Source organism: Temnothorax americanus, unplaced genomic scaffold (genome assembly GCF_048541705.1).
Source record: "Temnothorax americanus isolate GAGA-0224 unplaced genomic scaffold, ASM4854170v1 Scaffold49, whole genome shotgun sequence".
In the NCBI taxonomy this organism is placed as follows: domain Eukaryota; kingdom Metazoa; phylum Arthropoda; class Insecta; order Hymenoptera; family Formicidae; genus Temnothorax; species Temnothorax americanus.
Window position 1 is genome coordinate 243,833 of NW_027509646.1, and position 19,275 is coordinate 263,107.

The 19,275-nt window shown below is 38.0% G+C and overlaps 1 protein-coding gene across 1 annotated transcript; it reads left to right on the plus strand.

Annotated features, from left to right (window-relative positions):
- Nucleotide 1: 1 nt before the first annotated feature.
- LOC143903569 (uncharacterized) lies at nucleotides 2-18,174 on the plus strand. Its single transcript, XM_077417246.1, has 7 exons — nucleotides 2-1,722; nucleotides 2,832-3,766; nucleotides 4,327-4,495; nucleotides 16,230-16,386; nucleotides 16,522-16,606; nucleotides 16,931-17,142; nucleotides 18,081-18,174. The coding sequence occupies exons 2-7, from the start codon at nucleotides 3,458-3,460 to the stop codon at nucleotides 18,172-18,174; spliced, it is 1,026 nt and encodes a 341-aa protein (XP_077273372.1). The 5' UTR covers nucleotides 2-1,722; nucleotides 2,832-3,457.
- The last annotated feature ends 1,101 nt before the right edge of the window (nucleotides 18,175-19,275 follow it).

Genomic DNA, 19,275 nt, shown 5'->3' on the forward strand with positions numbered 1-19,275 from the left:
GTCGGGAGAAAAAATGCGACACAAAGATAGAAGAGAGCGCAACGTCTATTCTTCATTCTCGGGGAGCTATGGAACTATATGGAACTACTAAAAATCTGAAACTTGAACGTTTTCAAAAAATAGTCTTACTTTCCAGTATAGTCTCTTAAATTTTGCGAACGCAAGTGACGCGAAAATACGATTATCTTTCAGCGAACACGATATTTTCGCGCGGCTTACCACTTTCCGCGCGCAGAAGATTGTCCTTACAATATTTTCCCGGACGCACTTGTCGCATGCAAAATTCACGCTTGCTATGCAAATCCTTTTCATCCCCTTTGCGACCCATACATATACGTTCTCGTGCATTTTCGCTACTGTGCTCGCAGTCGCATTTCGTCGTTTAAATCGCGAGGACGTTAATCGTCTCGACGACGACGACAACGACGGCGACGGCAGCGGCGGTATCCAGTTAACGGCTCCGGTTTCAACGACTCGATAATCGCGCGATAAAGCCCACTCAAAGAAGAAATAATAGTCACTAAGAACTTTCGTTCGCGTCCATTACGAATGAACAATCCTGGCACGGGCGAAATCTGCATTTCATAAATTTTAAAGCCAACCGCATCGCCTCTCTCTCTCTCTCTCTCTCTCATTCTCACAACGTCACAAACTTATCCTCCGATTTTTGCGCGGATATACACACTGGTGAATGATCGATCATTATAAGATATATTATCAGACAGCCCATTTGTATTTTACTTTTATTAATCATCATCAAATTAAAAAAAAGGAGTATTATCCAAAATTAACGAGAGAAGAATTCTTACTCTGAATGTAATTTTGTTTACATATTTTAACAGTCTTTTTAATTATAACATTTCAAAATTTCAATGTTTCAACATTTTGTTCACCTAACCGTCCTAACCGGATCATGGAGATGCGGGTTTGTCTACCGGGTGTCTGGCAAGTCCGGCAATTTGATCGGCAACACGAGCAGACCCAGGCGACTTGAACCCGGTTATTTTGGGCAACGCACTATTTCGGGATGGTGCATGTCGTGGCGCGGGGCGCGGGGTGCCATGATTGCCACGAAGAAAGAAGAAATCAGTTTACGGGGAAACTTGGTCGAGGTGGGTTGTTCTCCGTATGTTTGCATACCGGCAATTAAGACTTGGACTCTATCTCGATTATCGCCGAACTTGGATCTTTTCGTAAGACGGAATGTCATCGAATGTCGGAAGGTCGGAAATTAATTATTTATTGCAACGTGCACGCATACGCGTACGCGCGTAATAATGATGTAACGGGAGTCGGCAGTCGGCAGTCGGGTGAGTCGGGAGTGTCGCTTTGGAAACCATTAATGGACGTGCACGTGCTGTTACCTCGAGGAATCGAGGTGCAAAGTGCAAGGTGCAAGGTTTTCGCGAAGAGTCGCCAAGACTTTCCGATTATTCGCGATAGTATCAATAAGACTAACAAGAATGATCTATAAGAAGAAACGAAAATTGTAAACTTAATAAACGGTAATGCGTCTTTCCAACACGTAATACACGTGGCTTCTCGTCTAGTGTAATAGCATATGCATAGACGCGCATGTCCAAGTATAGCTTTCGCAAAAGCTCGAGGAAAAAACGAGGATACGGGGAACGCAGAAATCCCGAATCCCGTCTCAATCGTCTCAATGAACGGCCGGGGTGGCCGGGGTTAAAGCGCGCCCGCGAGAGATACGTCAGATACGAGGTAAATGCTGATGCTTGATGCTGATTCCTGGATAACTTGGATTTGGAATCGATTCTGTTCTCACTCTCACATGATCTTACGATCGACCTTATCGGGCTTATCGTCGATCATCGCGTCGCCTACGTCATCATTTAGCCAACGTCAGAAAACGAACGTGCCAATCCCTATATTCCGGCTATTCCCTATCCGTGCCCGTGCCTCGATCGATAGCACCGCACCATCGCGAGTATCGAGCTCAATTTCTACTATGTGTATGCGTGGCATATTCTTGATTAAATATACAAATTACTAAGTCTTTCCCAGTTTCCCAGACGAATGTTGATGTTGATGAAGAAAAATTTAAAAATGGTCCGCCGAATGGGCGCCGCGCCGCCGCGCCGTCTTATACACATATAGTCATATCGAGACAATCGAGACGAGTAGAATTATATTAGTAGGAATAGATTCCAATATTGCATATTAATTTCTACAAATACATTCATGTTAAGTATCTTATTATCAGCGTCATCTAGAACATCTATATTCTATATAATAAGCCATCTCCGTAAGTTGGGGTATGGAGTTTGTTTCAAGTACTTAAATATATATATATATACATTTAAATACACATATATTTTGTCGAGTTTATAGAATAGCAATGAATCTCGAACGTTTTCATATATTTGACAACTTTGTTGAAACATACCCGTATAAAACTACTCGAACAATGTGTAAATCCTGTTGATTTATTCCCAGCTTGCGAAAAGTCTGGGACAATCAAAGGAATTTAATTAAAGTCGGATTACATCTCGCCTTCGACGACTTCGGGGAAATCGTCCATCATTTTTCGCGGGATTGTAAACAGTTTCACAATAGATTTTGTTAAGCGGCCAAGTGACTCGTCGCGAGTCTCGACCGCAGCGGCCGTAGCCCGCGGCGACGACGACGTCGTGCTTTTGATTCCCCGCGGATCGCGGATCGCGGATCATGGATCACGACGGAATCGATATAGGCTGCGTTCGGGGAGCGCGCTATTAGCGCTATTGCGTCATTCTATCTTTATCGCTCATCAAGTGTAGAACAAGGATAGAATAAACAAATAGCGCTAATAGCGCGCTCCCCGAACGCAGCCATAGTGTCGATACCACGATACCAGAATCGAGACTACGAGAATCAACTGTGCCGCCCGTGCCGCGCGCCGCGGAGGCAGAAGAGATGGAAGAGACTTCAAGAGACTCGGAGAGAGGACGTTCCCCATTAAATTTGCTCGGCATAATTCTCCATTAAACGATTATCCCCGGTCCCCGGTCAGTGCTCGCGCATGGTTTACGATCTTATATGTACCTCCTTACGCTTCGTTCTTCCGTATCTGTCTGTGGTGGCTGTGGTTTTCGAACAATGCGCCACACGGTGAATTTCTGCGGCGCGGCGCGGTTTGTAGTTTGTAGTCGCCAATGAATCAAAGATCCAAGGTGACCATTCCGCGATAGGATATATCCACCCGTAGCGATATCGCGAACAACGCGGGGAGCAACGGCAAGAGCCGTTTTCAGTTCTCAGTTCTCGATCGTTCTCGAGAGTTTGGCGATCCGGAAGCGGGAAGCGGGAAGCGGAAAGCGTGAAGCGTGATGTTTGCGAATCGGGTCCAACTCCAAACTCCAAACGAGACGATCGAGGTGACGCGGTGACGCTGGTGACAGTGCCACAGTGGCAGTGGTGACACGTGACACAACGTCACGACAAGTTGTCACTGTCGATGGAAACGGACAGAACGTCCCGTTCGTCGGCCAGTAGGAGCTGGCAGCGTGGAAGTTATCGCGGCCGGGGCGGAAGACGACGGAAGCGCAAGCGGAAACCGTGGGGTGAGCGGATCGCCGACTGGACCAGGGCGCTGATAGCCTTCCTTTTCAGTAACGTCGGCATCGTGTGTCTCGTAGTCGGCTACACTATAGCGGGCGCCTTCCTATTCACCCACATCGAGGGTAAAAGCAACTTGGATATCGCCGGCAACGTCACCAAGCTAAGAAATCTCACGGCCGCTAATCTTTGGGACCTAACGTCCAAGGTGAATGAACAATTTATCCCAATCACACATGCTACATGCTACGGCCTACGCGCTGCGGCCTGCGGCTTTCCGTACTTTCCGCAGGGGCCATCAGGGCTGCGTTTAGAAATTCAACCTGGCTAACTCTAAGCTATAGTTTACACGTCACGTACACCGTTGACCGTAGCATTAGAGTTACCTAGGTGCTATAGGTGCGCCTAGGCGTAATTCCTGAACGCATCCCAGAGCTGAGAACAGGACGCAGTAGATCGTAGATCGTAAATCGGGAATGACGGGAATCGGATCCGGGCCGTCCGGGTCATGTCGTCGAAGACGTAATACATATACATATATACTTTTATATTTATAGATATATATACATACATACGCTGTGATATCTGGCCTTAATCTTTTGTAAGTTTCGTTACCCCGCGCGTACTCTCCCTCTCTTTAACTAATGTCAAGGAATTCCAAGGAAAAAGCTAATATAATGCATTAATATTGATATTAATATTGTTGACGTCAATCTTTCTTTTCCTTTTAATATTCTGACGCTATTGATATTGCTTATATGTTTATAGGAAAATGTGTTCTCGGAAAAACTCTGGAAGGCAAAGGTGAGAGACATTCTCGAGAATTATCAGACGATGGTAGTGTCAGCCATAAGAAATGGGTACGAAGGCGTGGAGGAAAATAAGTGGACCTTCGCCGGTGCTTTTCTGTATTCCCTTACCGTGATAACAACCATCGGTGAGTCTCGCTCTTCGCTCTTACATTTATACTTATATTTATATTTATCCGTTTATTTTTTCACGTTGTTTTTAATTTAATTGCAATCTTATCTGCTTTAATTTTTTCAACTTATGTACTTATATACTAATTCAATTTCTTAACTTATTCGATTTTTTATATAAAATAAAAGTTAAATGTATAGAGTTCCGATATATGTATACACATTTGTCTTTAAGAATAAAACGCGGGGTGGAAAAGGTTAAAATAAATGTTAAAGGAACTCTTGAAAAATGTTAACAGTTTATTTGCTGCTGGATACTTTGCCATATACTAAATACGGCACGTTTATTTGCGCTGTTGATGCCCGGCTAATGCCCATTTCTCGCGTCACGACTGATAAACCTCATTAAGGATTTTTATGCCAGCTATGATATGAAAATGTTTCGAGATAAAGTCTTCAGATTTTAAATTTTACAATAAAGTTGTGCGAAAGATGAACGACTTTTTAATATTTTATATAACTATAACGGCTTTTCTTTCTTTTTTTTAACGTGGACAAATCTTCGACTACTGGGATCCCGGGCGAGCCCGGTTTACCCAGTAGCCCCCTCAAGAGGGGGAAGACCCCCCCGCCTTCTGGCAAAGATGGGGGAAGTGCCGGATTCTTACCGGATAAAACTCCAGGTTGTCCTCGCGTGCGTTAGTGGGAGGGCCCTGGGAAACTTAAGATTCTTCCGGAGACCCTCCCCGCATCTTGTCCACTATTGAACTTCCTCCCGGGAGGTTTTTAGCCTCCAGGTTTGACTTCCTCCCGTTTTGGACGAGCTGGGGAGACAACCGCCCCAGCCCGCTCGTCCTCACGTAGGAGTTTTTTTTTTGTTGCGGACACGCGGTCGCCAGCCAGCGCGCCCGCGCCCCCATAACTAACGGCTATGATCGAACATTTAGACAATTTATTTGAATAAATCATAACTATATTAAAATATGTAGAATTATACATTTGACGTCCTCTTTATTATTAAAAAAAAAACGAAATAAATAATTTTTAGGATATTTATATACGTGTACATATCTATAGCGTATATAAATAGATGTGAAGGCAATATGCCGCAAGGTGGTAAGAAAAATTCGAATTCTATAAGCGAGCAGTGCACTCTCCAGCAGCCATGTCCAAAAATAAATGGAATTTAAATTGTAAAAATGGACGGATTTCTAGTTGAAAAATATGTACATCTTGATCTGTCTGAAATATCAGTTGAGGAAAAGAATTGTTTTAACATCAAGAGAGGAAGAGAAGGAAGGAAAGAAGTAGGGAAGGAGAGAGAGAACAATAATAAAAATATTTGTTCAATTTTAGTGATCGTTTATATCTATTATTTTTTCCGAACCACGTTTGAAATTTTTTTTAAAAATATTTAGAATGCATCAAGTAATCAAAGTTAAAATTTACAAAATTAATAATTATTTTGCTGTGCATATATACGTGTGTGCGCGCGTACGTGCATACATGTGAAAATCTGACAATTGAAGCCCTTCTATTCGTTTGATAAGAAAGAAAATGCAAACTCATTCAGTTCTATTGTCAATTGTAAAATAAATTGATCGATTTATTTATATCTGCGAGTAGCTGTGTGTGTGTAACATGATATATATGTACATAATTTTTAATTATCTTCTTATTATTTTTATCTACACTAATTGTCAATTTCATAATGCTTTATTTTTATACATTTCTCTTGTACTATTTTTATATTCTATACATTTTAGAGATCCTTCTCTTTCTGTTCAGAAATTCATAAAAAAAATTTTGTTTCAAAATTCTTTTATTTAAATGAATATTTATCGAAACCGCACAATTATAGAGATCAATTTTTACAGTGCTGGAAAAATAAACTTATTGAAATTCTGTCAATCTTAATTCCTGAAAAGTCAATCTTTTCATCGATTAATGAAAACAATCAAGATTTAACTATAGATCAAAATAAACAAACTAATAACGAAACTGTAAATTTCACCCGGCGTTATCGATTTTCGTAAACACGTTTGCTACGAAAGTTACTTCGTTCTCAGTCTGTCGCGATCTAATGCGTCAAAGGAGATCGAGTTATCGCATCGAGCAGAAAAATCGAAACGACGTGAAACGACGGATAGTTACTGCTATCCAGACCACGAATAGTATCCTGAGTCGTATAGGATTTATCATTTTCCGGCGCCGCGCGCCGCGGCAATGAAAGGGTAAAGTGATATTAATGACTCTAACGTGATGGCGGCTTTATTCTCAGCTTTGTGCGTGCTACACCGGTATCGGTGTACCATGTGCGAGTAGGCGCAAGGAATATAAATCACGATTACTCGGCGAAATTACGCGAAAAGGATTGTGCGATTCATGAGGCTATCGCATAAATTAGACACCATATAAAAGTATTCACGGCCACGGATGTACATATATCTCTATACATATATGTGTATGCATAATATCTATTAAAATATCTAGTCTTTCTAATGTAAATCTGTTTCAGTCAATATTTTTTCAGTTAAATAGTTTATGTCCAATAACAGAGAGTATTAGTATTTCATGTAAATATTGTGGTCAATGTTACTCTGGTAAATGAAATTAACACAAATAGATATAGTGTTGTACATATAATATTAATAACGCTAGTATAATAAATATTAAATAATTATAATACACCGCTGACCACATAATTAAACCACTGTCAATTTATATAACTTTAATGGGATTCACCCACACGATGATAATTGTTCCAAGATTTATTGCATTTTGATAATTATTATATTAACAATTATAGTACATGGTTAAAACACTATTTTGAGGGAGTTGCGCATATGAATACTGGAACGCAAATTTGATCCATTCGTGCACGCGCGCGCGCGCCGTGCAATGATAATTATTTTCAGTCTTCGACATTATCCGGGTTGTTTTCGATAACTGACGCAACGCAAAGTCGGTCGTTTTGGATTAACACAGAATTAATTAACGATACGAAATATTCGATATCGGTGAGGCATGCTCTCCATGAAATGGTAATAATAAATCGATGAATTGCACATTAGGCAATTAATTCTAGACGCTCACGCAATTCAGTTGGTGATCATGCATCATTCAATAAAATAACATTCAATAAATTAGTATTTTTAGTTTAGTTTTATTTCGATGCACTGACTCTGCTGTACAACATTATTTTATCCATTTATTTTAAGACGACGACTTAACAACGTTATATATAAAAACTTGAAAGAATTTGAAATCTAATGCGTCAAAAGTGATGCAAGTCTTTTATAATTGTTGCTTTACACCTTTGATTTAATATACATTTTATTATAAGCGTTCAAGTTTAATCTTAATGTCTAATATACAAATACGTTTTTAGAACAAAAATCTAAGATCACGCGTGATCACGGATCACGGATATGTTACTTTGCCGTGACCATGTAATGTGACTACCGAATCGTAGGTATGACTCGTTAATGGCGAAGCGGAAGATAAAAATCGAGCCGTAACAATTTATCCATAGAATATTTGTAATTCGAGAGCGTGAGTTGCGCTCATTGATGCGAAAATGAAATGATGTGTCATTCACGCGCCATCCATAAAAATCCTCTCGCGCAATTCGCAACAAGCCGATCAGGGTTGCGTCGCGGAACGTCCAAAACTGCGCGACGAGCAGCATTGCGGATGGCTCTCGCGGAATTCTCGCGGTATATAGGTACGCTGCAGTGACTGATTTTTCAGCGTCACTTTTTAATGCGCGTGTCTGCACACGAACGAACGAACGAATGAACAAATGAACGGAACACCGACTTTGTTAATCGAGAGATATCGTGGCTCGTCTCGATACAATTTTTTTATTCATTTTTCCAAAACTCTATTGCTACAAAATAAATGGAAAAGAAAGAAAACAGCTACAATGGATGCTATATGGCTAATTCAAGCTGTAATCTGCGGCTATAATTCGCCTATATCACCTAACGTCTAATGTATCGCTAAATACAGCTTGCGCTAATTTTATGAGAGAGACGAGATAGAAAATAATATCTAAATAAAACAAAATATTATTCCATTGTATATTTTATCGTAACAAAACACATTACAGGTAAGTTCATTCTTTAGTTTTACGAAAAAATGAAATAAATTACGTGACAAAGCATAATTATCTATTTAATGATGCTAAAGACTCCAGAGAGTCTTTTATCGTAACTAAAATATTAAAATATTGTACAAATTACAACATTATTTTATGTACCATCTTGTAACATTAGAAGGATTAAATCCCCGACAGTGTCCCCTTAAGTGACCACAAATGAAGATGTTACTTTTATATAGTGCCGCGCGCGCAAACTCCATTTTATTATACTTCACGTTGGTGTATGAAGCTTTGAAGTTAAAGAAGCAGAAGAAATTCAAGAGAGAGATTCCTAAAGAAACAACGTGCTTATTAAATAAAGACACGCTTAAATATTCTATCCTCTAATTTTGCCAACTTCTTTTATGCTAAAATGCGAAGGAATACAAAGAAATAAAGAACGGAATGTTATTGTTACTCAAAACTAAAATAATGCTCTTTTATCACGCATTCTTGTCATAATAGCGCATCAGAACTTATTTTACAAATTAATATGAATGACAAGTAAAAGAATACGCGTGTCACACGGAAACTAAAATATATTTGTACGCTTCAAATATCCAAAGTCCTAAGAAATGTTTGATTACCAACATTTTTCGTCATTTTTAAATCAAAAACATATGGGGACAAGGTTCTTCGTACAACTTTAAACCCACCCTATGTACAATGTAATATGCGCACGTTTCATAGTCGGAAATGAAAGCGGAAATAATGGGCTATGCACGCGAAAATTAATGTCGTGTTATACGAGTCGACGAATGCTAGTGTATAAAACCGCTGCGCATACATAGTGTTCCAAAAATTCCGACTTTATTTTTTATATTTTCTTAACATTTTCTTAATTTAAATATTGAGATACCCATAATTTCGGAATCATAGGAATCAAGGGATTGAAAGTGAAACGATCAGATCTTCTATGATGTAATTATTCCAATTAAATATAACAATTTCAGAAATTTTTTTTTTATCTTACCTCAATTCAGGCGACTGTTATCTTTTCAGCATTTTTATTCCAAGTTTGATTTTGTTTCAGATTTCCAAGATATTTAGATTTTACTCAAAGATATCTATTATTGATTAAGGTCGGAATATTTTAAGACACCTTGTATAAAAGCCATAAAACATTAAAAGCTTATCCCAACTACATCAGCTACCTTTTTGATGACCGTAATAAAAGCGATTATAAAAACGATAGTGCAAATAGCAAAAATAATTCGAGACCTTTTTCGATATACGCTGGAAAATTAAGTTTTAAATACTGCAGACGGTTGGTTCTCCTACAGATAACTGTAATGTTATTTACAAGTGCGATTTATATTTTAACGGATATGAAATTGCTGCTTTATTGACCGACGTGACATGAAAAGTTAACAATTACATCGCGTCAATTTTTATCAATTTGTATTAAAGTTTCTACGCAGAAACACCAATCACATCGAATTTGAATCAGTAGTAACAGGGAGATAAAATTTTTTTTACTAACTTGGATGGAAAATTCTGCATTTGTTTACATATGCTTACATGCTTAGATGCTTACATTTACTTGTAGTCGGAAGAGATCTTACAAAAACGATCCGATATATTTCTATTTTACTGCTATTTTCTGTGACATCTCTTGTTCAAAAGGTCTTATTTTGAAAGATAAAATTCTATTTCTACAAAAGAAAAAAAATTCTGCACGCGCGAGACACGGGGAAAACGACTTCGACGATGGAAATCTCTATCGTCTGTCGTTCATGTTTCATCGTACTGTTAGGTTTGACTGCAGTTCAAAGATGAGAATGCAATAAATAGCAATGTATAGTTAGAAGAGATTGCACGACTAATTTCGACATGTTTAAAACTTAAAAATTCCTCAAAAACCTCTTTCATGAAGACAAGTCTTTTGCAAATCTATGAAGACATCATTCCCTTCATTTGTAATACGTAGAATAAAAGCTCTCAAAATTTCTGACGTATTTAGTAAAGTTTATCAAGCAACGTGTGTGTGTGTGTGTGTGTGTGTGCGTGTTTGTGCGCGCGCGCTTCAAAACTGAGAAAGATAAGAAGTTTTCGACACGGTAAGAATGGCGATACTTACGAATAGAACGAGTCCCAAATTTATCTAGTTGTGTTACATATCGTTGACATTTGACTTTTCGGCCGTTTTGCACGTACAACGTTTTTCCCCGACGCGCGATGTCCAACCATGTATTAACCCGAAATATGCATTATACATATATATATAGGTGCGATTTCCTTTAACAGTTTGTTAAACGTTAAAAAACTCCAGTCGCATTTCTACAGGCTTTGTACGCGCGTTGTTTGAATCGTGCACGACAAGTTTAAGGAAATTGTACGGAGAATCAGAAATGTTAAGAATTGCATAAAATTTAAAACACAAGATCTTTTATAAATAATATCAGCATGTGCATTTTTTTCACCGGTTAGTTTATGAGAACAATTGTAACAAAATTCAAGATATTTGAATGGATCCTAATGGAAAATTGCGATGCTTTATATCAATTATCAATACAAATGACTATTAAAAATGTTAAGAACTAAACAAAAATGAATTTATGTTTAATATATAAAAAATATTATATTAAAAATGCTTTTAAAAATTTGAAAAATACGACACGGTTCCTTGTAATATTAAAATTTGCATCGCGGTAGAGCCGTAGTAATAAATCGATATTAAAACGGTATTTAATCGAAATTTATTTAAATAGAACACAGAAAACTCAGCACAAAATAGATAGACTTCTTTTATGTCACATCTCAAGTACGTTGGCTTCAAGTGCTTCGCTCATCGCTCTATAAAATACACATAGAGAATTACGCGATAAAACTTTTACTGTGGACATAAAAGTGATGTTAAAAAATCTAGAACTTCTTAATAAAAATTAACCGGTGAAAAATAAAAAAAATTTTACATGCTGACATTATTTGTAAAAAAACTTATGTGTTTTAAATTTTCTGCAATTCTTAACATTTCAGATTCTTTTTATACTCCTTAATGCCGTGTAGCGTTGTGGAGCAAAACGACGTTTGTCCACGACGACGTTACATAAAACCACTGACGGCCATCAGGTTATTATTGCCAAACCTAAATCCATCACTAAATGAATAACGATACCTACGTCGGTATTACGATCTCGAACTCAATTAAGTGCAGCCGACGGTATTTCTAGAAACGTTACCCTTGACTTTGCCGATGATAAATTCAAGTTTTTTCCGTCTCGATACGTGCGAGAGAACCGTTTCGCCTATTCATTATTATCGATTTTTTCGCACCAATTATGTAATCTCGGAATGGCGAGCGTTAACGATTTAGCAAAATGTAAAAGCATGTATAAAAGCTCTTTTATATGGATTCTCTTAAAGGCGACGAGATTTCAACTTTAATCTCAAATTCTTTAAAATTTAAATTCTTTATATAGTTCTTGAATTTTAATTCAGAATTTTATAATCAAAACCACCAAGATATTAATATTGAATATTAAAATTAGTTTGAAGGTTGACAAAAATTAATTTAAATTGAATATCTATATTTAATTATTAAAACATCAAATTTGTAATGTTACGTTTTACTGGCAATGAGTCTTAATTTGAAATCGTAAGAGATAAATGAAGATATATTTTCAGACCATTTCGCGCGCATTCACACGTAAAAGCTTCGACGCTAAATGTACGTCGGCTATGTGCATTTAGTTTTAGTGGTGTACATGCATGATAATACTAAAGCGCCGATAACCACGTAGGGCATAAGCGTATAGCGTGCGCCGCGAGCAATGTTTATCATTTTCACTAACTGACAATTTTGGCAGCCGAGATCGCCCGATTTTATCCTCTTTCACTTTCACGATGATTTACTGCAACACGCCATGACATAAATTAACATCATGTATGCACTCGTCATATCACTCGTTTCCATTGGTGGTAATTCAAAGTATGTTTCAGCGGTACATGAAACAAGTTGGATTATGACGTGATAAAGTTAAAATTAAGAATTAAAATAAAATAGCGGAGAGAAGCTGTTAGTTAACACAAACTGGAATAACAGTGAGAGAAGAGGGAGGGGGAGGAATTTTTATAATAAAAAGTAATTTGGACAATTTCGCAAATATTTTCAAATTATTCTTGAGACTGCGAATGACTGATGCCTACAGGAGATGATTAATTAAAAGCCCCGGATGTTAAAGCGTTCGAATCGACGTGGATGGTGTTATCGGCGTAACGACACGCTTGTCTTGCCACGCACGTACATACGTGTAATATAGGTATCACGTGCGAGACATATCAGGGACATTAGTCCGTGCGGGTCGGGCCTCCGGCCAAAGAATTATTGGCGATTAACCAAAAATACGGGAACCAATATCCCGTGCGTACTTGATGCGATGCGTATATACGTTCGTTATTTTTCCGTCTAGATTGTCTAGGTCGTTCTAGAATCTCTAGAACGACGAAGGCGACGCGACAGTGTCGCGTACGTGGTTGGCGATCAATTATCGTGAGGATTAATCGCGGGAGATTTCGTCGCGGCGTCAAATTATCGGCTTGTCAAGAAGTTTAACGGCGAAATGATTCCCTCTGAAAATTAATTATGCCCGTTGCCGCGGTGATGTCGGACAATCGCTGTCGCGCTTGATTTATATCGCGTTGTATGTTACCAACTATCTTTCACATCTTTCTTGTGATGTTACGGCTATTATATCTGAAATTCACGCGATAATCTGTAAACGATGTGTAAACGAGGCTATAGGTGTCAATCGATATCTACATCCAGGTGAATTAACCATGTTTTCGATTTTTTTTAATTTTCGAAGTAAAGAGGACAATTGAGAAATTGTCAGCAGGAGCAGTGTTTCGCTTACAATTAGTCTAATAATCTAACTTTTAGTTGAGTTGTTTTATGTGGGGAAAACTTACTTGTTTTATGTATATACAATACTTTGTATCTATCGATGGAGACAGTTACGTATTATATGTGCGTGGATATGTATACCTTCCTATTCCGTAAAAAAAATATTCAAGTATGTAAACTTTTTACAAAAATACGAATGCGTCCTACATGATGTCGTCGTCGAATATTGCGTCTATTAGCACGTCCAGCAGATTAACTACTAACTTAGCCTAATACACGCTAATAAAGAAATTAATTAATGGCCAAACGGAACATCGATCGTTGATGATGATCAACAGCGATGTCTTTGCGATGAACGGATGAACGAACGAATGAGCGAATGAGCAAGCTTCCTTGATCCTGAGGGATCGTACGATCAGCGCGCGTTAATTAATTTCCGGCCTAACCAAGTCCTCGGCATGCAGTCCGCAAATTCGTCGTCGCGGTACACACCGTAGACGTACGACAAGTAATTCTCGATAGCGATTCGATTACACGGAGGACATCGGATACGAGGGAAATACAGGAAATACGGTCGAGCAATATAATCCAATTTCGCGACTTTCATCGAGCGCCACTCTCTCCGCTTTTCGTCGATTATCAATGTCTGTTATTTATGCCATAGGACAATATACGATATAATAATAACGATGACATTTGAGATAATTAATAACCGGGGAACCGTGATTTATGTAGCAATTAACACTTTAAGAATCAATTAATTATAAAAGACTTGCATCACTTTTGACGTATAGATTTCAAATTCTTTCAAGTTTGTATATATAACGTTGTTAAGTCGTCGTCTTAAAATAAATGTCTAAAATAATGTTGTACAGCAGAGTCAGTGCATCGAAATAAAACTAAACTAAAAATACTAATTTATTGAATGTTATTTTATTGAATGATGCATGATCACCAACTGAATTGCGTGAGCGTCTAGAATTAATTGCCTAATGTGCAATTCATCGATTTATTATTACAATTTCATGGAGAGCATGCCTCACCGATATCGAATATTTCGTATCGTTAATTAATTCTGTGTTAATCCAAAACGACCGACTTTGCGTTGCGTCAGTTATCGAAAACAACCCGGATAATGTCGAAGACTGAAAATAATTAAAATATAAATCGACAAAAATTATGTCGCGCAATGGCTTTTTGTTTAACGCAATATTATACGATAAGAAGAATCACTGCATTTACTGCAATTTTCAAGAGAAACGAGATCTCGGAAATAAAGTTTACGTTTCGTGTATCCCGGAGCCGGCCATTTGGCATGTTCTTTGGAGGCTGAAGTTCGACATGCTGAATGCATACCCTCGTCACGTTCCTCTTTTGTATTTCCCTATTTCACATATTTCACATATTTGTGTGCACGTATATAAAAAAAAAAAGAGAAGCTGAACAAGCTTTTTTTCGCGGTGGCTTTCGCTTGATTACAAGGCACGCTCCGATTCGCCTCTGGATATCGCGCTTCGATTCGACGATTTTTTGGTACTATAGACTAGAGCTTGTATATTGCTGCATACTTTTTGCTCTTTTTGAGAATGATAAATGGCCAAAAGCTAGAGACTGAAACCGCGGAAATATCATGCGACAAAAGTTGTCGCTCGATAAACGGATCGCGATAATAGTCGTTAATAGATTGCCAGAATGTTGTATCGATGGTGAAAGAGAAAGAGAGAGAAGCCTCCTTCACCGAAAAATTTCTTTCTATAAAATCGAATTTTTAGACTGGACAAACGGGTGCGAATAAACACGATTAACAATTTGCTTCAGTGTACCGCTGATCCTCGGGACGAGACGCCTCGCACGATTGCCACTAATGCCGCGGAAAATCATTTCGTCGCGTCGTAGAATAAACAATGCATATTTTTTCAGAGGCCCAAATAGAACTTATAAACGCGCGACGCTTTCCTCTTTCCTCTTAAAGACTTTTACTTGCTCGATTTTGATGAAACACATTTCGCCACTTTATGAAACATGAAAATGTCCGAGTAGGTTCCTCGGAATTGTTTAGATCTCCTGCGAGGTAAACCTAAAACTTTCAGTATCCAATAGCACACGCGGTCAAATTCTCACGGATACAGAATGTGTCTGCTGAAACAGCGTCTGCTTGAATTATCAAGAATTATCAGGAAACAATTGACGCTCTATGAATATCGTTGCGATGATAGAGTTACACGGTTACCCGGAGGGCTACTTAATTCAGATATGATAATATTAGTAGCATTTTGTGAAGAAAAAATCTAAGGACATATATCGAGATAATAGTCACTGTCGAAATACACAAATAAATTGTCCTTGGAACATGACAATATTTTTGCTGAACATAATCCGTATATACCTTAAGAGATTTTTGTTTTAATCATAAAAGTAAATTTGTAAATCTTTTTCTCTCTCTCTCTCTCTCTCTCTCTCTCTCTCCCCCTTATGGATAATATATATTTTTTATAGTAATTTTATACACATATTCAGACATTCGGTATATATACTTTTTCTTTGGAATAAATATTTTAATCACACGTATTTGTTTCATTAATAATTCAAACGGCACCACACTGGGTTTCTACCTGAAACACCGCGGGCAATAAATTAATAAAAAATGAATCAGTTCACGTACGGAATGGATGTGAAGCAAGAAACGAGAGGAAGCAACGAAGCAACGAAGCAACGAAGCTCGTCGATAAACTCACTTGCCGCGTTCTCGTTTATTGCGCAGGTTACGGCAACCTTTATCCCAGAACGAAATGGGGCAAAGTCGCGACTATAGTGTATGCGATAATAGGGATGCCGCTTTTCCTTCTCTATCTCAGCAATATCGGCGACATTCTGGCCAGAAGCTTCAAATGGACCTACGCCCGCTGTTGCTTGTGCAAGTAAGACCGTTCTTCTCCTCGCTTTAAAAGTGTGTCACATTCCCATAGATGTTTTTAGTATATTTTTTGATAGCGTAACAGATTTTGTCAGATTTGAAACCGTTGAATTAATCATGATTTCAATTTTTTTTCAAGATGTCGAAGAAGACCGTATGGTGCGGCAAGTGTGAGAACGTCGGAGATATCAAATGATCCGGCTACGAAAAGAGACAGGTGGCAGGTAAGTTGGTAAGCGACGAACGCTGCAACCGGAATTAGAATCCTATCGCACTCTAATCAGTAGCATCGTGATGCGATGGAGTGCAGTAGACTTGAGCTTTCATACAGAATTACCTTATATACTTCCTTCAGAATTACTTTCATATACCTATATCCAGAATGCAAAACGGAGACCGGGCTGGAAAAACAAATTTCTTCGATATCAAAGGCTTCGATATTATTATGTTCGTTACGAGAGCGAGAGAGAAAGAGAGAGAGAAAGAATTCTGGTAATTTTGGGATATCAAGTCAGAATAAGAGAATATTTAACAAAATTTGTCTGCAGATTGTAAGCACGTATGGCGGGGAGGTAGATACGTCGAGTTTGGACGTAGAGGAAACTTTGCCTAGAGACGACGACAACGGTGGCGACGGCACCGGTAATGAAGGCGACGGCAACAACGAAGACGATGACGACCAGAGCGAGCAGAGCGATGAGAGCTACGATCCTCAGCATGTGACGGTGCCGTTAACTCTCTGTCTCGCTATTATGGTAGGGTGAGTATCTGAGGAGAGATGTAATAGGACCGCATGTTAATTTAATATTTTAGTTAATTAAAAGATTCACTCTTTTTAATGAATAGATAAATTAATTAAAAGGAAATGACAATAATTTCATTGCTCTTGATAGGAAATATAGGAATAGTTTTTTATATGTATTTATATTATACATACACAACTACAACTTATATGTATATAGCGAATTTTTTCGACATAACTTAAAAGTTACAACTCTGGTGGAAAAATGTCTCAGAATTTTTCAGATGTTTTATATGAATTGGAACATTTTCAGAAAAATTCAGACAAAATAATAATAAAATATTACAGATTTTTCCCGCCAACGTATCTTTGTAGAAATCTGAATAAATATGAGAAAATCTATGCAATTTATCAGAAATTAATTCACACATACGGATTCCGAAAATTATTCTCATCCAATTATTTTTTAGAGTATCTGAAAAATTTTATACATTTTTTTTTAAATTTTTTACAAGTCTCAATTCTTATAAAATTTCTGAGAAAATATGAGACATTTTTTCACCAGGAAAGTGACTATAATTTTCGTGATTGGCAAATTTCAATTCAATTCAAATTAAAGCTCTATTAAGGTAAGATTAATTATCAAGTATATAATTTTCGGATGCGTTATATTTGGATAGCCATATTAACATTGCTCAGTTAACATATTAACGCTCAGTTTACGAGTTCAATATTCCACGATTAAACTTGTATATCACTTTCTTTCGGAAATTCGTCACTTTCTCTCGCCGGCAAAACCGTACGTCTGACAACCCGAACTGACAGCATTGACTTTCCTTTACTTTTTGCTCTTGATATTAGGTATATTTGGGGCGGAGCAATTCTGTTTTCGATATGGGAGGATTGGAATATGCTGGACGGTTCTTACTTCTGCTTCGTGTCTTTGTCGACCATAGGTTTCGGCGACATCGTCCCTGGCGACGAGATCTACTCCGGGCAAGGCCTCGATTTATCTTTCATCTTCTGTTCCATGTACTTGATGCTCGGTAAGTTTTATACACATACGTATGATAACGCATCTCTTATTATTGTATTTATATACAAAAGTCAATAAGAGATTTAGAGCTTCCTTCAAAGAAAATCCTCTTATAACTGCTCCGAATAAAAATTTCCCTCATAAAGAAGATTATTGCCTTTACACTCGTTCGATTATCGCTCTTTTGTTACTCGTTATCACGTCATTACATTATTACGTTACAGATCAAAAGTATTAAAATTATTTAATCGTGCACATTTTAGTCGTCAATAAATTGAGATAAAAAATAAAAAGCTAGTTTTTTAAGAAATCCGATTGCCGAACAGAATTTTTTACGCTCAACGCCACGGTGCGAAGACAATCGTTTTAAAAGGGATCAACCGCTTTAAATCCTGCAACTCGTTTCAATCAATACCCGATTGCCAGGCAGATTTTTCGCGGAAAATATTCAAGTGCTTTTAAACGTTTCGACCGCTTCCGTACTCTCAATTCGCGCAACAATTGGCGCAATGTATATTATCCGTGATGCTTAAAATCACGCTTTAATCTAATAATCGATACAGACTTTACAGAGATGTCGAATCACTCGTAATATATTTTTGTATGTTCAGGAATGGCGTTGATTGCTATGTGTTTTAATCTTATGCAAGAGGAGGTGATCGCCAAGATACGTAGCCTAATGCGCATCGTCAAGTACATCTTCAGATGTGAAAGATGACGAATGAATTTTCGTCGTGATTCTGCATCACCAAGACAATCGGTGAGTTGGTAAATATTTCTCTTCTCGCCCACTCAATAATCTGACATTGCGATGATTTTTGTCTTCATAGATAAGAAAGATATCCTAGAAATTAATTTAATTTTTTTTTTCAAAACTGTGCTCTCGTGCTCAAAAGTTGCGAGACGATATTACTAAAATCATCATCATATCATGCGGTCATTTTTTTTTTTTTTTTTGAGGAAAAGACTGCTTGCCGCTGGATGCGATCGTTTGTACCGTGGAGGTGTATCTTTCGATGTTGTCTTTGAACTCTCCTTCAAATCTCTCGCGAGGCGTAGAAGCGTAGAAACGTAGAGGCCTAGAGGCGTAGAGGCGTGAGTGCGAACGGGGAGCG

Coding starts and splice junctions, on each gene's coding strand:
- LOC143903569 (XM_077417246.1), top strand. CDS start 3,458: ATGGAAACGGACAGAACGTCCCGTTCGTCGGCCAGTAGGAGCTGGCAG. Junction 3,767..4,326: donor TTTGGGACCTAACGTCCAAG/GTGAATGAACAA, acceptor ATATGTTTATAG/GAAAATGTGTTCTCGGAAAA. Junction 4,496..16,229: donor TACCGTGATAACAACCATCG/GTGAGTCTCGCT, acceptor TTTATTGCGCAG/GTTACGGCAACCTTTATCCC.